Genomic DNA, 25023 nt, shown 5'->3' with positions numbered 1-25023 from the left:
CTCAGTCATGAAGTGTCTGCCTTTGGCTCAGGTCATGATTCCAGGGTCCGGGGATTGAGCCCGGCATTGCGCTCCCTGCTCAGCGAGAAGCCCACTTCTCCCTCTTCCACTCCCCCTGCTGGTATTTCCTCTCTGTCTGTCAAATAAATAAAATCTTTTTAAAAAATGTTTTTACAATTAAATAAAATAAAAATCCTCATTCATTGCCCCCAGTATTAATATTCAGTCATAAAAGCTCATCAGTTTGAAGTGTATCCTCGTTCTTATGCAATTTCAGAGGGTATGTGAAGTTCCATTCGAAATTGTGTAACACACCTACAAACTAAAATATTTTGCACTAGCTTTAATGTTTGCATAAATATTGTCATATCAAACTTACTGTCAATCAAACTGCTTTTCCTAACCAATGCTACATGAAGGCAGTATCTTCACAGTAGTAGAAATTCTACTACTTACACATATCCCACTGTGGTTGTAAATGTAACACGCTTGTTGAAACGCCTCCTTGTTGACAGGCAAATGTATCTGTCTCCTACCACGCACATCATGAAATTTGGATCTTTGATTTGTACACATGTAACTGACTGGGTGGTTTGGGGACATAAAATTGTTGCACCATCATGACTGTGCGTTCTTACAATGAGGGGACAATTGCTGAACTACCCTTGCAAATGGACAATAAAAACCAGACACAAACACACAAAAACACATGATATCCTGCCAACTGTGTTTCCACTGTTAAAACAATTAAACAGGGAAGCCACAGATTCAGTTGGCTTTAAGTTCTTGGAAGCCTCTGTAAGCAAACCACAACTTAATTCGCAATCAATGCACGGGAAAGGGAGAAAATCAACTTAAGAACAAACAACTGGAGTTAAGTAGGCCTTCCGAAAATAAGGCAACAGTGTGGGGTATAGCCAATCACATACCACCTCCCCACCACCTCTCCATAAAACCCTCACTGCTACCTCCTATAGGTGGGGCAAGCGTAACCATTTGAAAAGACAAACCAACTGGCCAGATTTACTCTGGGAAATCTGAACGTATATCACCTCATCTCTGAAGATCTGTGGGTGCTGCCCTCTCCTGTTTCTCCTTTCCTGTTGATGTCTGTGCACACTGAAAACAGAGGTGAACCCCTCAAGGTCCTGAGTATGTCACCTGCCACAGTGCAGAGGATCCCAGAAGAGACAGGGATCAGGGACTGGACATCCAGGATCACCTGTGCAACATGAATGCAAGTGGCGCCTGTCAATCCCATCAGCAGACCTTCTGACACCCCTGGATTCCCCTTGCATATTTGGTCCTAACATTATGTGGACAGAGCTCAGGGCCCAGAAATTTCGTCGGGCATAGTCCCTCTGCCTAAATGGGGATTACAGAGACTAACAGAGAATTGTCTGTTAAGATTCCGTGGAAAATAACCTCAGACCACAAAACTGCCCTCCACAGCTCCACTGTCAGTCCCCGTGCCTCCCTTCTCAGAACAGCTCAGAGAACACAGTTCCTGGCAGCCCCACGTGGGTGGCCCCAACTGGCATTCACATTTTCCTGAGGCTCAGACTCAGACAAAGCACAGCAAAAACTTAAAATTTGGAGAGGAAGTTTCACCTTTCTGGTTAAAACACTGTTTCCAGGGGTGCGTGGGTGGCTCAGTGGGTTAAGCCTCTGACTTCTGCTTGGGTCATGATCTCAGGGTCCTGGAATCGAGCCCCATGTTGGGCTCTCTGCTCAGCAGGGTGCCTGCTCCCCCCCCCGCCCCCACCTGCTCCCGTCTGCCTCTCTGCCTACTTGTGATCTCTGTCAAATAAATGTATAAAATCTTAAAAAAAAAAAAAAAAAAACCTGCTTCCAAGGTAGCACATAGCATCCCACCTTCCATTCCTGGGATGTCCACTCATAGTCCACACATTAAAATGAACCAAATACATAAATGCAAATGATTGATGTATCAAATTTCATTCAGAGCTTCTAATCCTTCCTTCCTGTCTCCCAGACTGCTCTCATATCTATGTGTCATCACACCCAACATTATTTTTAAGGTTAATGATCATGAAAAAGAAGAGAAAGAGTCTCTACTCCCAAGAAGGCATGCCCAGCACCCAAATCCCTCTGGAAAGAGTGATCATATAGTATCCAATTCCCAGGGCTTTAGAACGATCAACATGCATATTCTAAGATTCCCAGAACAGTGCCCTGGGCCCAGTGCATCCTCTAGTCACACACCCAGACATCCTATACCTGGAGCACGTAGTAGCTGCTCAATAAACATTGCTTTCATGAATGAGCACATACTATTCATATAAAACAACCTTGTGCAGACAACACAACCTTATCTAGTCCCTTCCTAACTTATATGGGATGAGCAGAAAAGGTCATCTTTCCAGAAGCTGTTAGTAGTCATAACTGAGAAAGACAGTATTTGTGTTGAGAGAGAACAGTTTGGAATAAGGGACTCAGATGTGCTCTTCTGCTTTCTCTAACATAATGCTAGTGGACATCAAGTCTGGGGACAGCAACCTCAATGACTAGAAGACACACACTAACAGGCTTCATCCACTTCTAGGGAGTCATGATATCAGAGTATGGGGCCCCAGAATCTATTTTTAATGGGAACCTCCAATGGTTTGTAGATACATGCAATTCTGACAAGCAATGGTTGAAAAGTCATTCTCAGCTGTGCCCTCATGTTGGGATCTCCTGTGTAGGTTTTAGAACTACCATGTCTAGTGTCCCAACCACAAAGATTCTGTCATCTAGTCCTTGATAGGGCCTAGCATCAATTAGGTCTTAGTGAAGTGCCGCAACATGTTCTACTGTGAGGCCAATGTAAACATGGAGGCTCCCAGGTACATTTCTGAGGACAGAACACAGAGTCTGGTCAATGGGGAAGCCTCCATACAGAGGGCTACTCTATTTAAGATTTCATAAGGGAGGGTCAGTCTCCCCAGCATTCCTGATTTTGTACCAGACTTTGTGTGTGCCTGCCGGAGACAAATGCACCCAAAAAATTAGAGAGGAGTAAATCACACTGGGGCCTCCACTTTGAAACTACCTATGCGTACAGATTTTAACATGCTTCCACAAACAATGGAATAGAAATCAGATCACATAAACCCCTAGTGGCCATGGGGAGATTTTTGGATTTCCCTGTGAATGCCACGGAAGACAGGAACAGGAGGTAAGTCCTTCGAGGATGTAGGAGCAGGTGAAGAGTGAGGTGGGAGGTATCCCTCTGTGACCACAAGAGAATTAAAACTTCCAGACTCCTCCTGTTCAAGCAGAGCATCTCAAATCACATTTTAAGCTCAAGTTTTCTCTTTTGAGCTTTGGCCCCCACCTGTGTCATCTGCTTCATTCATTCCCACCTACCTGAGTGTGTGGCTACTGTCTCCTTTCTCCTCATGTGCTGGGGCTCTTTACTTTTCCAGAGAAGATGACCAGATCCAGACTACAGACAGCAAGACCTATTGACAAGAAAAAGAAGCATGACTCTTCCTGAAGAATCTACAATTTCAAATCCAGCACTATGCTCAGTAGGGAAGAGAGCACATTACAGAAGCCTGTAGAAATTTACTTCTTCAAACACTGTTTCCTGATGGACTCTTTAGAATACTTAGGAAGCATTTTCAATGTTCAGTTCCTTAACACCACTACCAAGTACTGCTGAATCAGAAATAAAGACTAGATATTTGATTTTAATATGTGAGCAACGATATTTTATGCCAGTTGGTTTCTAGAATTATCCCTACTCTAGAGTAAAGTTTACAGATAACCTCAGGGAATGGTAAGGCTGAAATCAAAATAAAACATCATGAATACTTCCCTCCTCACACAAACAAACCTTATTATTTCAAGGAAATAATCAGGCATTTATCATTTGTGCTGACTTACACCACAGAATTTTAAGACATTTGAATATATAGTAATTCCACAGTACTTCTTTCATTATGCTGAAAATAAAAACATAATAAAGGAGAGCATATCTGTGACACTGTGCAGAATTAAATGGAAACTCATGAAACCAAAGACCATTAAGTACCTTTATTTGCAAAGACCAAGATCTCCTCCTGTAAAGAAAAGTCACAGCCCACATTTTCCAGGGTAATGTAGTAGAGAGACCCTGAACCAAGTGAACAAAGTTAATATCAGATGAAACAAGACAAATTGGGATCAGTGGCCTGATGCACGTAGGACTCCTCACTGTTGTGATAAAGTTTACAAAACAAAGAATTGTATTATGATTCTAATCATGAAAACATAGCAGTTTTATGAAATTTCAAGTCAGAGATAGCTCCCGCATCCTGTAATCTTTCATGTATTTCAAATAAATACTAAGTTTTTTGTTAAAGCAATCTAGACAGCGAGGCTTTCTTTTTCAGGACATTGACTTATTTGGGGCCTGATAGCCATCTGGATTATCCGTTCACATTCATTCAGTTTATACAGACTCAGGTCACACCCAGGCAGAATCTAAATATTAAGTATTTCCTCCTTCATTGGGATTCCTGACAAATCTCCAGTGAGGATCATGGGTATCAACATAGCCCCATGTTGATCTGTCGCAGAGGGAATATTTTCAATAGTTGCAGGTCATGAATTCACGGACGGGATTCATGTAGCACAGAAAGCCCAGTTGGAGAGAATGGAGAGACAGCCCCAGGAAAGGACTATCCTGAAGGGTTGACTTTGACTATCCTTAAATGGATACATAGTCGTCCAAAAACTTACTGGCTCCGCAGGACCACCAGAACTAGAAAAGTGAATGCTTGCCAGTTCTAAACAGACTGCCTTTCAGTAAGAAAGGAAGACACCGTTCCTGAGCTCGTCAGGATAAGATTTACCTGAGAAGCAGCCATTTCTTCTTCTCCCTTCTGGGCTATGTGTCTTTCTCAGGTGATGTGTAAAGAAAGGCCTTGGCACAGCCTCTTCACCCACTATCAGCAGCTCAAGGCACAAGGATCTCGAAATGCACAAAAAGCCGCCCTCTCCTTTGTCACAGAAAAGATTCAGAAAAAAAAAGAGCTTTCACTTGGACATTTGCATGTGTGCTTCTCCTTCCTTGGTTTCAGATGTCCTCGCCTCCCACAGACAGCCACAAATCCTGCCACAGCACAGGGAGCATGGGCTGCCCTGACCTGCCCTTTCCAACTGCAGACTGAACAGACTATTACCTTGTCCCCAGGCCACAACGGTGAAGGTCAGGGTAAATGGATCTGGCCAACTGAGCACCTGCTCACTGCTTTTAACTGTGGCAAAGTGAATATTGTTGCCATTAATAACCCATTTATTGATCCGAACTACATGGCCTACATATTCAGTATGAATCCACCCACGGCAAATTTCATGGCATAGTCAAGGCTGAGAACAGGAAACTTGTCATCAATGGACACTCCATTTCCACCTCCCAGGTGTGAGCTCCCACCAACATCGAACGGGGCGATGCTGGTGCTCAGTATGTCGCTGCGTCCATCGGGGTCTTCACCACCATGGAGATGGCCGGGGTTAACTTGAATGGTGGGTCCAAGTGGGTCATCATCTCTGCCCCATCTTCTGCCCCCTCTGCCCCATGTTTGTGATAGGCATGAACCATGAGGAATATGACAACTCCCTCAAGATTGTCAGCAATGCCTCCTGCACCACAGTTTGGCCCCTCTGGCAAAGGTCATCCATGACAACTTTGGCATCACAGAGGGACTCAGGACCACAGGTCATGCCACCACAGCTATCCAGACGACCATGGACCACCTCTCTGGGAAGTTGTGGCTTGATGGCTGAGGGGTTGCCCAGTACATTATCCCTGGTTCTACCAGCATTGCAAGGACATCCTTGCGATGAATGGGAAGCACACTGGCATGGGTTCAGTGTCCCCACCCCAATGTGTCATCTAACCTGCCACCCGGAGAAAGTTGCAAAATATGATGACATCAAGAAGGTGGTGAAGTAGGCATCAGGTTGCCCTGTCAAGGGCATCCTCAGCTACACTGAGCACCAAGTCTTCTCCTGCAACATTCACAGGGACACCCACTCTTCTACCTTTGATTCTGGGGCTGGCATTGCTCCCAATGATCAGTTTGTGAAGCTCATTTCCTGGTATGACAATGAACTTGTCTACAGTGACTGCAGCCAAACCTCATGGTCCACATGGCCTCCAAGAACTAAGAGCCCCTAGACAACCAGCCTGAACAAGAGCGAGAGGAAGAGAGAGGCAGCCAGGCAGTGCTTGCCCCCGAGTCATCCTCCAACACACTGAGAATCTCCTGACCTCCAGTTAGCATCGCAGACCCCCTGAAACGGGGGGTGGGTCGGGGGAGTGGGACTCAGGGAGCCCTACCTTATCATGTACCAGAATAAAGAATACTGTAACCACAGGGGAAAAAAAATTTTTTATATGGGACTCCTGGGTGGCTCAGTGGGTTAAAGCCTCTGCTTTCGGCTCAGGTCATGATCCCAGGGTCCTGGGATGGAGCCCCATATCGAGCTCTCTGATCAGCGGGGAGCCTGCTTCCTCCTCTCTCTCTGCCTGCCTCTCTGCCTACTTTATTAAAAATAAAATATTTTATTTTATTTATATTTTAACCCAGGCGCCCAAGAGCTAGACTGTTTTAATCATGTCATAATGTACACACAGATTGATGTTTTGTTACTTGAGCAATTACTGAATCTACAGGAATGGAAAACAAGGTTCTAGGTGAAAGGTCAGCGAAGCACACGATTTAATAATAAAAAACAGAGGGTGCCTGGGTGGCTCAGTGAGTTAAAGCCTCTGCCTCAGTTCAGGTCATGATCCCAGGGTCCTGGGATCGAGCCCTGCATCAGGCTCTCTGCTAAGTGGGGAGCCTGCTTCCTCCTCTCTCCCTACTTGTGATCTCTCTGTCAAATAAATAAATAAATAAATATCTAAAAATCATAATAATAAAAAATAGAAATGAAGGCACCAAAATACATAGTCCTTTGGCCCCATTTATCAGAGTCTGGGTTTTGTGAATTGTGAGCACCAGCTCTGGAGAGATCAAAGGAAGAGCCTCCAGAATCTGATTTCCTTTAAGCTGTCCTGGGAAGGAAGGACATCTGGAGTCAGGCCAGACCTGCGCAGCCTCAGCAGGGAGCGGATCTGGTTTGGGCTAGGGAGGGAGAAGGCTGGAGGCTGTGATATCCCTGCCTCTGGGGTATGTCAAGGCCTGTCATTCCCAAGCCCTCCCAAAGAAATTCCACACCCAGAGTTCATATGGTTTGAATCTATTCAGTCTCATTCCTACTTCAGAAAATAAAACAAAAAGCAACTTAACATAAACACTTAGCATTTTCAGGGCAACTATATTAGAAAACTTTTTATTCTTAACAAGAATGCAAAATAAATGCTACTGCTACTAAAATCTCTAGCCCATGGTTGGCCCATCAAAGGTGACACCAGAACTCACACCCCACCTGAAGCAAAGTGCCGCTGCTTCCTCACATTGACTCCACAATCCTGAATTCAACCATGCACCAATTTGCTCTGAAAATTTCTGGATGTTATGGGTCATGACCCTTCATTGGTTTTTTTAATGACTGACTGCCACCAAAACAATCAGTTTCTCTCTGTTTGCATCTGTACACCTGCTCAATGCTCTTTAACCACAGAATGGACTCCCATCCGGGAACCACAATGGAAATTTCTTCTATGGAGGGAGGAGAGAACCCTGGATGACTCATTCCTCTTTCTCTGAGATGGAAACATTTTCAAATTCTACAGTCTATATAGGACATCTCTATATGTTCCAAGGAGTCCCTGATACTGGAGAGTATGTCCCCAGTGAGACTGAGCTGATGCCCCCACGTGGATCTAGGTAGGGGAAACCTTAGGCTGAGTCTGGGCCATCACATAGGGCACGGACCAGTCCCGGTGGGCAGTGTCCTCTCATGCAGGTGACGTATCCTGTCCCTGAGCAGGGCTCCCTGGAGTAAGAAGCCTCAACTCTGTTTACATAGGTTACAGGCAACTGTACTTGTGCTCATGATTCTAGATTTTTTGTGGGTCTTAATCTTTCACTGTTAAAGGATCTTCCTCCCTGCTGAGGTTGCAGTAATGCAGGACCTAGTGTGGCAAGTTTTAAGCCTGTACTTTTGACAACTTAGAGATGTGGTGTTGATCATGAGGAGCGACAGTTTGTTGAAGGACAATCGAACATGTTAACCTTCTCTGTGGAACACCCCGTGACCAGGTGTGCATTAGGAACACATGCTATCTTCTATTGAAAGATACACATTCAAATGTATTTTGAGTATCTCTGCTTTGTTTCAGGAGAAACTGCTTCATTCGTGATTGGACTCTGACCTTATTACCAAAGCCAACAGTACAACATGATTCTATGGATAATTACACAATTACAAAAGGATTCATTACGGAGCTATAATTGATTATTACTGACACAGATTCTCTGTTATTCACAAATTTTACCTACAATGTGACTGGCTCGTAACTGTACATGACAGACACCCTGTGAGGCATGAATATATAAATGACTGACATGGAGAAAAACAGACTACATTTTCTCATGAGATGAGGAAGTTCTGTGACTACTCCAGGATACAGAGAAAGACCTGGACATACAGTGGTCATCACCCAAGAGAATAAAGGGGCTGACAGGTAGGAAACATGCACTGATCAAGGTCAAGTTGCTCACTTGCTACCAGGGAATCTAATGAAAAAGAGAAAAATTACTATGATGGCAGAGAGGGTATAAAAAGTTACAAAGGTGCTTTCCAGAACAAGCATGCTTGGGGTCGCAGCTGTCCTCTCAGAGAGGATCTAGGTGTGATATTGTTCCTGTGAAGGTGTTGGCCCCTAGCCTTGTGCATGCACAGAGCAACAAGCGTAATGAATCCTACACACAACATCTGAGGTACATCTGAATGCTGCACAGATTATGTCTATGTGTTTATCACAAAATCTTGAACAGGTGCTAATATCTATAGTCTTTGTGCTGTATTTTATGTATTGATCTTCTTGTAACACACATACATAGTAACTGTGGTATTTGCCAGATCCTGTGAGTTCCAGCAGAGGATACTGGAAGGGCTAATACAATGTGAGACTTTTGTTCCTTAATATTTTGCTCACCTGGTGCTCGCTTCGGCAGCACATATACTAAAAAATATTTTGCTCACCTGGAGTTCTGGGACTGATGGTAGTGGCCTGAAGACAAGGACCCAGAGCTGCCAGGACATACCTCTAGACACTCTGTGAAACTAGAAATACGTCTGGATCCAACATCATGGACAAAATATTTCAAACTGAAAGCTGCCAAAGTGTCTGGGATAGCACCAAAAGGAAAGAACGGTCGTGGCTACATTCAGATGACTGAGGAAAAGCCTCCCAAACCTGTCCTGTTTTCACTGCAGTAAAGGGAAATAAGGACGACGTAAGACGTAGAACTCCCTCAGGTTTCCAGGGAAAATCTGGACCAGGAAGATCATTCCCACTGTCAGATTCTTAGCTGCCATTTTCAGGGTTCAAATGTTTACTTTCTTTCTTTCTTTCTTTCAAGATTTTATGTTATTTATTTGACTGAGAGACAACGAGAGAGGAAACACCAGCGGGGGAAGTGGAAGAGAGAGAAGCAGGCTTCCTGCTGAGCAGGGAGCCCGATGCAGGACTCGATTCCAGGACCCTGAGACAACGACCAGAGCCGAGGGCAGATGCTTAACCAACTGAGCCACTATCAAAAACACAGAAAGCAGCATGGAAACAAGAGTTCTGGGCCCTATTTTCCATGAAAAATGAAATCCACAAAATTCACCAAGGTCTAACGTAATTCTATAGTGTTTATGGTGTATGGCCCAGTTACTAATGCTTTATTTATCTTCATGATTTTATGAATAAGGACTAATGCTATTCCTTTCTTACCGATGTTACATAATAGAATACATAAATATTTGGTACAAAGCTCTGAAAACTCTTGTAAATTACTAAGTGGTAACAGCAGTAGGTGCATTTTTTTGTTCTATCGAAGGGACTCTGGGTGGGCTCCTGGTTGGGGAAGGGCCATGAAAAATACCAAGCCATAATGAGAATCCTGGAAGACTCAGCTTCACCTCCCCACTCCTCCTTAATCCAAAGGGAGAAGTGCTGCAAATGGAATTATGACTAGTTATGCATACATGAAGAAGGCTCCATAAAATCTCAATAGTATGGAGTTGGGAGTGATTACAGGCTGGTGAACACATTCACACAGGGAGGGTGACACACCCTAACTCCATGGGGACAAAAGCTTCTGATCATGGGACCCTCCCAGACCTCACACTATGTACTTCTTCCTCTGTATCCTTTATCATAGCCTTTATTTATTTTTTAAGATTTATTTATTTGGTTGAAAGAGAGCGAGTCCATGGTGGGGAGGAGCAGAGAGAGGAGAGAAACTCAGGCAGACTCTGCGCTGAATGCAGAGACCCACACGAGGATCATTCTCAGGACACTGAGATCATGATCTGAGCTGAAACCAAGAGTTGGTGGCTTAACCGACTACACCACCCGGGTGCCCCTCTAGTAGCCTTTAATAAGCTGGGAAATGTGTTTCCCTTGAAGTCTGCAAGCCCCTCTAGCAAACTAACTGAACCCAAAGAAAACATTATTGAAATCTCTAAAGTACATTCAGTCATTCACAAATATGGATATTGGCTGAACTTGTGAAAGTGTCTGTAAGTATGTGTGTAAGGCGGGAGGTCAGTCCCATGGAACTGACCTCTAACCCTAAACCTTATCTGTGGGACCTGAAGAAATCTCTAGGTAAAGTGTTCAAGTAAAGCTGTAAGACATATACATGGTGTTGGAGACCTGCTATTAGTTGTGAGGAAAGCACCTCCACACTGCATTGTGGCCAGAATTATCAGAAGTAGCTAAGAGGGACACAGAGCAGAGAAACACATTAGAGAAGAACTGGGTTTTTCCCTTCACAGAAAAGAAACAATAGGGTTTATTTTCTTTATAAATGATAAAAAATAGTTTAATTTTTTTAAAAAAGGATTAATGATCATCTAAATATTGATAGTCAATATTTGAACCTATAGCATCAAGAGGCAATCAGGTGGCCTTCCAGAAGACCTGTTCTTCGATTATCTCCTCTGCCAACCAATGCTTCATCCAGAAATCTTTGCGCAGAACAGCCTCCATGGTCCGAGACTTGAGAATGTAAGTTCCAGCCCTGGACACACACATATACCCTGAATGGGTATTTAACTGTCCCCTGAAGACCAGGTACGCAGGTCCAACTTCCAGCGTTTAAACACAGAAGTCCAGCCTACCTGCGACTTACTTTCACATCTGGAGAACCTAGACCAGAGTCCCCCTAAAACAATTCATGCCCATCTGTGTCTCTGACTGCGTTCTTCATGAGCTAATCATTTCATTGAAGATGACCACCATAGGGATGCCCTCAGCATGTCATCCTCAAAGCAGGTCCCCAAACAGGCCTCAATAGCTATCACCTGAGAGCTGTACAAACAGAAAATTGGACAGTGGGGGTGTTTACAGCCAGCCCAGAAAGAATGAAATGGTTACATGGAAAGAGGCCTAGAAATCTGAGATTTTACAAGTGCTCCAGGTGGTTCTGATGTAAGATAAATCTGACAGCCTCTGTGTTAACTAAGTCAACGATCATTCCTGAATTATACATCGATGGTCACTCTGAGATATTCTCTATGTTTGTGGTGATGTTACTTAAGTAACACACACAACCTAGACATTTCTGGTATTCATAAATAAATAGGACTGTAACAGTCTGTCTTGGCTACCTCATCTTCCACATGTCCCTTCCTGCAGTGCCCTCCTCCAGCTTCCTGGGATCACCCATGAATACACTTCTCATCAAATTCTCTCATCAAAATAATCGAATTTAGAATGCATTGGAATTTTCTCAAATATTTCATCAAATAAGAATGTGGTTTGATGACTGAGGGTGGGGCAAGCATGTGTGGCCATGAGAAAAGTGTTAGCATAATGTCTGCTGGTGAACAGCAGAGGGAAGAAACAGACCAACCAGACTATACCATAGTGTGGATGAGCCCTTTCATCAGACATGAGCATTCCCTACTCAACATGCACGGAGTACATGACATACGTCGTCTTTTCTAGAAGCACACATCTGCCTTTTTAGGGTACTGCGGACCACAAAGTAACAGCCACCCCAAATTCAGGATTATTCTTCACTTGGATCAGGATTCAAGGTGCGCATGACCTGCTACCCAGCTTCGTGGAATCAGTTTCCACAACCACCAGGAGTCCTCTTCCCTGCTCCCCACAGGATGGGCAGAAATGCAGCATGGGCCGTGAATGAACATCTACCTTAAAAAGCAGGTGGACTGTTTGGGGCAGAAATGATCACTGCCTCTGACTGGTGAGCTGCCCCCCAACTAATCAGTGACCCTCACACAGATCGCAAGGAATAACACTCGTCACGGGGCTCAAATAGGACGGAGTTTCCTGCCGGCTGTGCATCAGCTTCACTGGAATGTCATCCAGCGTTGGGTTAGATACCTAAGATTCTAGTTCTTGTGGACACTCGGCACACACCCTCCTGATCCTTCCAGTGTCAAGGCTTCTGCGTTTCCAACATCTACTCTATCATGTGCCATCTAAAGGGTATGGCCACAGTGTTTACATCTTGCAGCAAGCCCTCTCCTACCCCAGTGGTTTTTGGCCTGAAAAATATAGGAATCTCCAACAGCATCTGTCCTCAGTACTACACAGGAATTTATGAAATCAGGAAGACAGGATCTGAGGTCTCTGGAGGCAGGGAAAAGAATGTATTAATAAGAAAATCACAAGGAGGGGATCCTAGATGGCTCAGTTCATTAGGCGTTTGACTTCCGCTCAGGTCACCATCTCAGAGTCCTGGGAGCAAGTGCGGTATGGAGCTTTGCACTGAGCAGGAGTCTGCTTCTCCCTGTCCTTTCCCCCAATTTGTGCTCTCCCTCCCTCTCTCAAATAAATAAAATCTTTAAAAAAAAAAAAAAAAGGAAAATACATTTACAGTAGTGTATTATAAAAGTATGTATATTTAAGCGCACACACACAGTTCAATGCCATGGTGTTCAAGGTTCAACAATACTTTAGTAAAAGACTTTAGTAAAAGACTGTGTAGTCACAGTCTTTTTACCTATAACCTTGTTTAGTATGCAGTACGTGAAAGTTAGTGCAAGGATAACACGTCACACAACACATCAGTGTTAACACACACACACGCGCAATCAGTCTCACTAATTACATAGTAAGTTCAAACACAGTCCAAAGAAACCACTGCAAAATCACTGTATGACCCTTGATCAAAATACAGATTACCAGCATTCAACAACCAGTCTTTGTTCATCCTCCGTAAGGGTCAGAGAGTTGCGGCCCTGTGGTTTTACTAGTAACACTCCAAATATGTGATCAAACTGTTTATGTTCTCAGTAAGGTTTCTGGTCAACAGCAGTTTGCTAACAGTTAAATTTTGGTGCGTACACACACACACACACACACACACACTTTTTCCTTAGTTCTCTTACACCTAAATTACATCTTAAGTTTTGCATATTTACAACTTGCATTCCATGCATACCAAAGCCATGGGAATCTTTTTTGCTCAGGACACAGAGGGGAAAAGAAAAAAATGAACAAAGAATGACACAGAATAAAATTTTATAAATTGATTAGTGATTGAGAATTCAGAAAAATATATTTCTAGTGACTTAGTTATATTAGCATTTGTAAAATACAGTCCCTGGGCCTTGTGTGGGTAGCCAAGTTTCAATAAAAGGACACCAAAGAAAATGGAATAGCCAAGTTCATCACTCATAGATCCTAAAGGATGCACACAATATGCCTTGAAAAGTACATGACGGAGTCAAGGAGGAGTGCAAGGAGAGAAAGCAGCAGGAACTGGGGCAGATGCCTTTATTAGGGCCCATGGTTGGAGCTCCCTGCACTTCCTGGGCAACTCAAGAATGCACAATTCAAACCCAAGTATATGGAGTCTGATCATCTCTGTAGGGTCTACTCTACAGAATGCATAAGAGAGTGTGTCCTCAGGGTGGACAGTGTTGTTTACAAGGGCTGCTGGGGTTGTCGTTTCAGAACTTACGCGCGCTTGTAACTCGGGGGGCTGTTATCGATTATACCTGCCACCAGGAGGAGCTGGTACCAGTTCGAGCCCCCTGCAGGACTCAAACAGAGCCCAAGGCAGCAACACCAAGTGAGATGGTTACTTTTTTTTTTTTTTTAATATTTTATTTATTTATTTGACGGAGAGAGACACAGTGAGAGAAGGAACACAAGCAGGGGCAGTGGGAGGGGGAAAGCAGGCCTCCCACAGAGCAGGTAGCCCCATGTGGGGCTTGATCCCAGGACCCTGGGATCATGACCTGAGTTGAAGGCAGATGCTTAATGACTGAGCCACTCAGGTGCCCCAGATAGCTACCTACTTAATTATACTTTTTATTTTTTTAATGATTCATTTTATTATTTATTTGAGAGAGAGCACAAGCAGAAGGGGGAGAGGGAGAGAGAATCTCAGACTCGATGCTCAGTGCAGAGCCTGACACAGGGCTCAATCTCATGAACCTGAGATCAGGACCTGAGCTGAAACCGAGAGTTGGCGGCTTAACTGACTGCCACCTAGGCGCCCCTCTTGATAATACTTCTATGTCATCTGCATTATAGCCATCAAAATGTCCCAGTAGTTACAAAAAGGAGGAAAATATATAATATACAAATTTGGGAAAGATAATCTCAGATCACTTGAGGCTTAATGTTACTGGGAAAAGGGAATACTTCTTAGGCCATCCCACTGGACTCATAAGTACAGCTGATTCTGGAACAAAGAAGGTACAGGGTTTCTCCTACATATGTACATTCTGATGTCAAAGAAGTTTTAAGCAATGCTTAAAGGTTTCACGAAATTGTTTACATTTGTAAGATTTCGTCCCAGAATGTATTCTCTGATGTCCAGGAACGCTTCAATGCTGGGTAAAGGCTATGCCATATTCCTTATATATGTAAGGTTTCTTCTCAGTATGAGGTCTGAGTTTGAAGACTGATTTAAAGCTTTGACACATTTATTATATTGGAAAATCATGTCTTCAGGAAGGATACAATGACATATAAGAAGGTTAAAGCTTGATAAAAAAAAAACTTTCCAATATGTATTTCTTTTATACTCGTAACTGGAATCAGTTCTTAAAAGTTTATTAGGATTTACCCTTGTTAATGTTTATATCCAGATTTACCATTCATAAATTCTCTCTCCATTATAAACACCTCGGTAATTATTGAAGATCAAGTCCTCACAAAAGACCATCCAAATTCATCACACATCAAATGTTGCTCCAAATTATGTATTATAACTATTGAACAGTGATGGTTGGATAAAGACACTCCAATATGTATCAAAATTAGGGACTCTGGAACAGGACAGCCTATTTGTTGGTAGAAGAATCATGAACCCCCAGGAAAGGAATTCTGAAATTCATTATATTTAGATTTTAATCTTCAAATCTCTAATTTATAAGACTCTTTGAATAATTAATACCTATAATTGAAATGTTTCAAGTCATTACTTTCAACATGCAACAGGTGTTTTTCCAGACTTTTTAGCTTTGTTTTCAAAGAATACGTATGTATGAAAAAAGGGGTTGAGGTTTTGTATTCAAACAGTATTCTGCAAACATAATTGTCTTAAAGTGGGATTGTCCCCAAAATGTTTTCTATTCTCTGTTTCTTCTAGCAGCAAGGATTCAATTAAGGGTAACTATCCCTGTTAGTTATCTCCATTATATCACTGTTTCTGCCCCTCACTTCCTTCTGTTACCTTCTCAGTCTTTCATTAACTGTGATCTCAAAGCCACAGTTTCCATCGTCTTCCCAGTAGCATGTTATGGAATACATTTTCTTTGACTGTTTTTGTAAAAAATCCCAGGTGTCATGAGAAGACATAACTGAAAAACACCAAGTAAATTATCCCACACAGTACACTTGCAAGTGTATACTTAAAATGCGTATGTATAAAGTTAATATTCATCAGAGAACATGAGGAAGATGGAGAACTAGGAAGGACCAGGACTTTGCTCTTTCATGAAGACACAGACTAACCAAACTGCCTTTCTGAGTGCTCCAGAAGTCAGCTGGGAGAACACAGCACCCTCAGGCAAGCGCACGTGAAGAAGGGCCAGTTGGAAGAGAGAAGGCAGGTTCATTATATTTCCCACGCTAGCTGTTCACCCTACCTGGCACTCCATGACAAGACCGTGAGAACACTCTCCACTCTGCTCAGGAGAGAAAGATGAGAGTGAACTCTGTGGGCAGTAATCTGGCTTCTTTGCAGAGGACTGGAGGACTTGCTTCTTTCATGCGAGACATGGAAGACTGAGGGAATGGCAACAATGGAACACACCCATTTGATGCGTTGTGGGGACGACTCACAGAACAGGTACATACATGTACAAAACCCAGAAACTGCCGAGCTGAAGATCACCACGTGCAATTAACAGGAAACAACCACCAATCACTTAATTGGAAAATACAAAAACTCAGACATTACCCATCCCCAGAATATGTTTGACAGGCCCCACACTTAGGGCACAGACGGCTGTTACTATGCTCTCCATTACAAAACAAATGCATAAATCCTGGGTCCAGGGCTCGTTTTTTTAAATTTCCAAACATCAGCAAAAGATCACAAGGCATACAAAGGAGGAGAAAAACATGTTCCAATTAAAGGAACAGAAGAGAGCTCCAACACCTGGCCCTAAATGAATAAAGAACGATAAATTACCCAACAAAGGATTTAAACTATCCTGAAGGTGCTCTTGAAGGAAGAGTAGAAACTAGGAAACTAACTGACAGCCCGTGAAGGATGCATGACCGAAATGAAAAGCCAAAGAGACAGGAAGTTTTAAAAAACCACTAAACAGAAATTAGGAGCTGGGAAGTACAAACTAAATTTCGAAGAACACCGAAGGGGTCAGCACCTGAGATTAAGTAGAAGAAAGACTTGGACAACTTAAAGTTCCCTCGTTTTCAATTATCCACTGAGGAGAGCAAAAAACTTGTGGTAAAGGACAGGGTCTAAGGGACTTATGGACACAAGTAGACCAATATATACATTAAGGAAACCCCCCAACCAAGGAGAGGATAGTCGAAAAGGCCAGAGAGCTTACATGAAGAACAACCAGCTTATACTTCCACAATTGTGGGGAAAAAGAGACATGTTCAAGCAGCTCACTGAATTCTAAGTAGGCTAGATTTCAAGACGTGAAGACACTGACATATTATAATTAATTTATCAAAAATCACAAGTGAACAGAGAGCTCTGAAATAGCATGACAAAACTAATTCCTCCGGTGTAACAGGGCTCCTCGAAGAATATTAATAGCTTTTCAGCAGAACTTACAAAAAGAAATGGAAGGGATAATACCTTCAGTACTGAAAGATAAAAAAACTATCAACCAAAAACATTGTATCTGGCATAAAATGTCCTTCAAAAATGGAGAAATGAAGATATACCCAAGTCAAATCCCCTAAAAGTGTACCATTAGACCTGTCCTACAACCAACAATAAAGCAAGTCTTCCTGGTTAAAATACAAAGATCCTAAATACTAACTAAAAGCACATGAAAATATAAAGTTCTCTGGTAAATGTAAATGTTTACGCAAACAGAGAAACCTAGACTATTGTAATGAGGTAGCACAGACTGCCATTTTCTCACTGAACTGAATTATTTTAAAGAATAAAAACACAGGGGTGCTTGGTTGATTCTGGCTCAGGTCAAGATCTCAGGGTTGTGAGATCAAGCCCTGCAACTGGGCTCTAAGCTGGGCATGGAGCCAACTTAAGATTCTTTCTCTCCCTCGCCTTCTGCCTCTCCCCCCACTCATATGTGTACTGTCTCTCTTTAAAAATAATAAAAAAATAAAAATAAAAATAGAAGAATAAAAAGGCTATATCTGAAGTATACAGTATACAACAGCTAAGACAGAATTATTAAATACAGAGTCATCAGTGACCTACAGCAGGTACAGGGATAGACATGATAAGTAGTAGAGTTTTGCATGCTCTTTTTTTTAATAAAAAAAAGATTTTATTTATTTATTTGAGAGAGATTTATTGAGCGAAATCACAAGCAGGCAGAGAGGCAGGCAGAGAGAGAGGAGGAAGCAGGCTCCCTGCTGAGCAGAGAGCCCGACGTGGGGCTCGATCCCAGGACTCCGAGTCCATGACCTGAGCCGAAGGCAGCAGCTTAACCTGCTGAGCCACCCAGGCGCCCCGAGTTTTGCATGCTCTTGACAATATTAGATTTAAATGGTTTGTTAACAGCTTTGAGTGGTTTTAAGTAATCCAGATGGTGGGGGGGGCACACAACTACATAAGACATAAAAAGGAAATGAGAATCATATCAAAGCATGTCACTACAAAATCAAACAAATATAATGAAGCATACTGAGAGGGAAAGGGTAAAACAGCCACAAGAAGTACAGAAAACTGGGCGCCTGGGTGGCTCAGTGGGTTAAGCCGCTGCCTTCGGCTCAGGTCATGATCTCAGGGTCCTGGGATCGAGTCCCGCATTGGGCTCTCCGTTCAGCAGGGAGCCTGCTTCCTCCTCTCTCTCTCTCTGCCTGTCTCTCTGCCTACTTGTGATCTCTCTCTGTCAAATAAATAAAATAAAATATTTATAAAAAAAAAAAAAAAGAAGTACAGAAAACTATGACACAACAGCAGCAGTGGTACTTCCCTTTAGTAATTTGCTGGTAAATAGATTAAACTCCCCCCGCCCCCGCCTCCACATTAAAAGGCATGAACTGGGGGCGCTTGGTGCTCAGTGGGTTAAAGCCTCTGCCTTCAGCTCAGATCATGATCTCAGGGTCCTGGGGCAGGCTCTCTGCTCAACAGGGAGCCTGCTTCCCCCTCTCTCTCTGCCTGCCTCTCTGCCTACTTGTGAACTCTCTCGCTGTCAAATAAATAAATAAAATCTTTAAAAATAAATAAAATAAAATAAAAGGCATGAACTGGCTGACTGAGTAAAACACAAGACGCAACAACCTCCCATCTATAAGACAGTCAGTCACATTAAATCTAAGGACACACGTAAGGTGCAAGTAAAAGCAGTAAAAGGACTTTTCATGAAAATGGAAACCAAAAGAGGGCATCAGTGGCTGTGTTAATATCATACAAATACATACTAAGTTCATGAGTTTCAGAACAGAAAAACATTATATATACATACAGAAAGGAAATTACCCAGATACTGTAACAGTTATGTATGCACCTAACAACAGAGTCCCCACATATGGGAAGCACAGAAGGCAAAACTGAAGCAAGAAGTCAAGAGCACCATTATAGCAGCAAAGGGCTAGTATCTTGGTTTATCTGGATAGAAAGACCACAGTTAAGTCCAAGAAGGAGAGCACCTAAACAAGATGATGTGATGGACATACACAGACCATTCCACCATGCGAGAGAAGACACAACCGTCTTAATCACACACAGACTGCTCTCTAGTATAGATAGATACACTGCCTACAAAACAAGGCTTTAAAAAAAATTTTTTTTATTTATTTATTTGACAGAGAGAGAGAGAGATGTAGTGTGAGAGAGAACACAAGCAGAGAGAGTGGGAGAGGGAAAAGCAGGCCTCCCGAGGAGCAGGAAGCCCCATGTGAGGGTTGATCCCAGGACCCTGGAATCACAACTGGAGCCAAAGGCAGATGCTTAATGACTAAGCCACCCAGGTGCCCTACAAAACAAGCCTTAAGAAATTTAAGAAGATTAATATTGTAAGTATCACTTCTGACCACCATAAACTAAAACAAAGAATGAACAGCAGATGGGAAAATGGAAATGCCACAAATATTTGGAAATTAAACAATGTGCTCTTGAACAATCAATGGATTAAAATGAAATTAAAGAAAATAACCAGTAAATACCTTGAGAGTAATGAAATGAAACAATATATTCAAACATACTGAAATCAGAAAAAGTCATAGTTTTGTGTTTTTTTTTTTTTTCCAAGATTTTATTTATTTACTTGAAAGGGAAAGAGAGGAGGGAGGGAGCGCAGGAGCAGGGGAAGGGGCAGAGGGAGAGGGAGAAGCAAATTCCCTGCTGAGTGCATAGCGGGATGCAGGGCTCAGTCTAAGAACCCTTAGGTCATGACCTGAGCCTCAGTCAGTCACCCCCAGAGAAAGTAATCTAAGGAAGCAGTCAGTGAAGTGAAAAAGCAACCTGAAAAATGCAAGGAATTCTTTTGGAGAATCTCTAAAGCAGAAGGATTTAACATCTAGAACAGAGAAAGTCTTTGTTTTGCTTTTTAAGATTTATTTATTTATTTGACACAGACAGAGATCACAAGTAGGCAGAGAGGCAGCAGAGAGAGAGGGGGAAGCAGGCCGCCTGCTGAGCAGAGAGCCCAATGTGGGGCTCAATCCCAGAACCCCGAGATCATGACCTAAGCCAAAGGCAGAGGCCCAACACACTGAGCGACCCAGGTGCCCCCCGAGAAAGAACTTTTACAGTGATAACCGAACAGCAATAGCATGATTAAGAACTGCACAAAGTTTTCAGTGGGCAGAATCCAAGGAAGATATACAAATGGACAAGGCATAGGAAAGATGCTCAACCTCACCATTCATTAGAAAAATACAACTCGAACAGTGAGTCATCACCTCTCACCCGCTCAGACCCCACTATTAAACAGGAAAAACTTACACGTGCTGGGAAGGATGAGGAGAGACTGGAACCCTTACCCACTGCTAGAGGAAATGTGTATGAAGCAATCACTATAGAAAACAGAATGGAGGTTCCTCAAAGAGTTGTAAATCATATTACCATACAATCCAGCCACCCCACCTGACAATTTATAACCAAAACAAATCGAAGTGGCATCTACAAGAGATATCCGCACAGGGAGATTCATAGCAGCAGTATTCAGAAAAGCCAGTAATAAATGAAAGCAACAGAAATATTTGTGAATGGATAAGAAAATGCAGCATATACATTCACTAGAATAATATTCAGCCTTGAAAAAAAAGAGACGCATCTTGTCTCTTTATATAACATGGTTAAAATGTGATGATGTTATGTTACGTGAAATAAAGGAGTCACAAAAATAGACCTATGATTCCGTTTAAGTGACCAAACCTAATGCCGTGAACCTTACAAATATGGAAGGAAGGAAAGAGAGAAGGAGAGAAAGAGAGGGTGCCAGGGTCGTAGACACAAGTATGGAAGTGGGTACTTAACAGGTATTAACTTCTAGTTTTGCAGGATGAGAAAATTCTAGAAATTGGTATTCCAATAATGTCAACACACTAAACACTTTAGCTAAAAGTGGTTCAAATGGTAAACTTCATGGCATATTATTTACCACAGTTAAGAATAAATAATGACACCTAAAAGGGAAAGAGATATAAATTTCTAAAAATGGTCTTTAGTTCAAAAAGGTGCTTCTCTCAAAAAGAGAATATGATTCCACAAATAGATAAGGACATTAATTCCATATAACAACTTACCCAGGATAAACACACAGTATGATACAACCACTGACAACTAACCAAGAAAAGAAACAAACAAGGTAAGTCATGAACCAACAATGCACGGATAGTATTTATACAGACAAATACATACAGAATTTTATTGGCATTTGGCATGCTGATTCTTGTTTCATTTAAACCCTATACTGTCTTTGAACTCAAGTTGAAAATTGTTATCCAAAACTGTAAAACACAGATTTTAAAAAGTACGATTCAGTAATGCTGTAAAACTATCAATAAAAATGAAGCTTTTTTATTGAATGCAAGCAATAAGAGAAATGTTAACTGCAAGAATTCTGAATAAAACAGGTATGTTATTATAAAAGGATTCTCGGTATGATAGTAGTTTTAAACTGAGTCCGGGCACTCAAGAAAAGAAAACATTTGAAGCATTAGTATGTGTTATGTGCCACAAATTATGCTCAGAAAATTCATTACACTTAATCATAAAATGTTCTAATAAAAATTTTATGGATGAGCTTTGAAAGGTCATTAGAGAATTTGAGAGATATTCTCACTTTTACAAAGAATGCCAAGGCTGTAATTCATCCTTTAGAAGCAACATCATGAACAAACATATAAAAACAGACCACGACTGTTGTAAAATATGCTGAGTATCACTGCTACATAAAATAAACATTTAGATGTAAATGATACCGCAAACATTTAAGATAATTATTTCAAGTAGCACTCCCCATATCACATCTTCAGGTGTGGTCTCCTCCTGGACCATTACATCTCACCTATGTCATCTGCTTTACTCATTGGCACCTACCTGGATGTAAGGCTCTTTTCTTTTCACATCCCAGGGCTCTCTCTTGGCTCCAAAAAGGTGAACAGGTATCACTTAGATATAACAAGACTCATTTATTTTAAAAAATAGAAAAATGAGTTTTGTTGAATTCTGTAATTTTCAACCCAGTATTATCCTCAACAGAGAAGACAGAACATTGTAGAATGCTAGCAAATGGTTTCCCCAAATAATGTTATTTGGTGACTTGGAACGGAATGTTTTTATGGCAATTATACATGCTACCAGAACACAAAGAATGGCAACGACAATCCTTTTTACACATTTACTAGAAACCAGAGAGTATTATAGGTTAATGCAAACAAACAAAAAAAGAGAACAACAAAGTAATTTATGAGACCAAGCGTATTTTTTCTCTTTCATGAGAGTGTTTGGCCAAATGTCCAGTAAATGGAAGAAACGAGGTTTTAAACAATGTTATCTGAGTTCGTGCAGGTCTACAAACACAGATGTATATAGTGATGTTTAAAGCAATGTTCTGTAGGGACCAAGGGTAGGCTGCCCCCAAGATGGACACTTAAGCATGGACATTCTTTGGGCTAATGGTAACTGATACCCTGACTTAAGAGTAAATTTTTACCCTCCCTTAACTTTGTAGAAGGATCTAACTTGGGGGTCTTTCACAGAATGGGTGATCAGTAGTGACAAATTTTATCTGAGTGACCCACATGTGATGTGGCAAACATCTAATTACCAAACATCTACTCTTCTCATTGCCTGGTGAAGTGTATTTTTCCACTCGAAAATCCCCAGTCCTCCTCTTCCTCCTCAGTTCAGGAAGACATAAATGCCTCCTTTTGCCTGACTGCCTTTGGGATCTCCATGCCTGTGAAGGCTCCTTACACACAGAAAATTTAAGTTGCTCTTTCGTGACAATCTATCTCATTGGATTCTTAGTCCAGCTAGAAGGACCTTAAAAGGGACAGAAATTGAAGCTCCCTGACAGAATCGACACAAAGTTGGTCTCATGAAGCTGGCATTGATCTTGTTAGTTCGGATGAGAGAAAGCACACCACAGGTCCTATGTCCCCAGGCACAGCTGTTGCAGACAAGGGACATGTAGCCTAGGCTCAAGACATAGGAATGTGACCTCACTAGCTTACAAGTGACTAATCAGCACTACTCTACAGTGTAATTATTGGATACACCTCATTAAACCTCTCAGATAAAGAAGAAAGATATTTTTCTGATTCAAAGTGTTTTCAGATCAAGTACACCTCTAGGTTACAAGGTGAAGGGGCACCAGAAGAAGCAAGGACATCTGCTAACATGGCCTCTTGAGTCTATGAGTTTTCTTCTCTGTTTTTTCCAGTTTCATCTTAGGCCACAAAATTACACCACTTCTATTATTTGTGACGAGTTTAAGACAACACAATTGTCCAAATTCATCTTATCCTAACAATAAGGCAATGAAAGGCGGAATTCTACATAACACAGCAATTCCAAATCTGCATAAATCCAAAGAGATTTTTACCACACAGTTTGATTTTCACATCAATAAAATATTAGACATAAACAAAGCACATCTAGTGGAAACAAGCCACAATAAATGAAAGTGTAGACATTACTGGGTTGCTAAAGAAAGCCCTTGACATTTCCAATTTCACACCATCGAATTAATCATTCTTGCTGCTTTAAAAACACAAATCAGGGGCGCCTTGGTGGCTCAGTCGGGTAAGCATCTGCCTTTGGCTCAGGTCATGATCCCAGGACACCAGGATCCAGCCCTGAGTTAGCTCCCAGCTCAGTGGGGAGCTTGCTTCTCCCTCCCCTCCCCGACTAACTCTTGTTCTCTCTTGCTCACTCTTCTCTCGCTCTCAAATAAATAAATAATCTAACTTGATTACAAAATAGTCTAAGAAAAAAACACTTGGCCTGATTATTTATGTAACTGCAGGTAGAATGGAGGTTGAGCTAGAGACACTTTAAAAACAGGTTTGCAGGAACATTTCATGAGGAATCTCTAAATTTAACTTTTTAAAAGAAGATTTTATTTATTTATTTATTTATTTATTTATTTGAGAGAGAGAAAAAGAATGAAGGAGAGGGAGCATGAGAGGGGAGAGGTCAGAAGGAGAAGCAGACTCTCCGCTGAGCAGGGAGCCCGATGTGGGACTCAATCCTGGGACTCCAGGATCATGACCTGAGCCGAAGGCAGTCGCTTAACCAACTGAGCCACCCAGGAGCCTCTGAACTTTTAATAGCATCTCCAGGTCAGAGTCCACACCATATACTTGCCACCAGACCTTATGAACAGTAACTACAGATTTCAGTGACTTCCTTTCTTCGTGAAGTCCCCTAAATATCCTAAGTATCCTGCACCTGCTGGAAGTAACTGTCCTTGCTCATATGGTAAAACAGGCTGGTATTTCCCAAGGGGGCCCCATTTGCCCCATAAAGTCAGTCTTAGTCCCCTACATCTGTCTCGTCATAGCTGAGTCTATGCAGTTCTTTCTCAGCTATGACGTTCCAGGGCAAGCCTTGGTCATATAACCAGTGTTTCTATTTGTGTCTTGTCATCATGAGAACAGATTCTGATTGAAGTTAAACAAATGTACAGGCAGGCATTAAAATATAAAAGCAGTTACTGAGACTCTGAATTCCGGAGGAATCAGGGAGAAAGATAAACGGTGCAATTTGTTTACAAAGGTGTATTTTGTGCAACTGCAGC

General features: G+C 42.1%; 1 protein-coding gene across 3 annotated transcripts in view; it reads right to left on the bottom strand.

Moving 5' to 3' along the window:
• The window catches only part of LOC122911731 (putative protein ZNF720), a 127934-nt gene that overhangs the window by 76734 nt on the left and 26177 nt on the right, over window positions 1-25023 (bottom strand). For all 3 annotated transcript variants that reach the window (XR_006385505.1, XM_044256724.1, XM_044256723.1), the window contains exon 2: window positions 3373-3467. Coding sequence is in view for 1 of the 3 variants with exons in the window: in XM_044256723.1 (XP_044112658.1) it covers window positions 3373-3406 (34 nt within the window). In the remaining 2 variants the exon portion in view is untranslated. The remainder of the gene's footprint in view (window positions 1-3372; window positions 3468-25023) is intronic.

The sequence above is a fragment of the Neovison vison genome, chromosome 7 (genome assembly GCF_020171115.1).
Source record: "Neovison vison isolate M4711 chromosome 7, ASM_NN_V1, whole genome shotgun sequence".
NCBI classification, from domain to species: Eukaryota; Metazoa; Chordata; class Mammalia; order Carnivora; family Mustelidae; genus Neogale; species Neogale vison.
The sequence above is the reverse complement of the archived record's forward strand: the minus strand, read 5'-3'. Positions and strand labels throughout refer to the sequence as shown.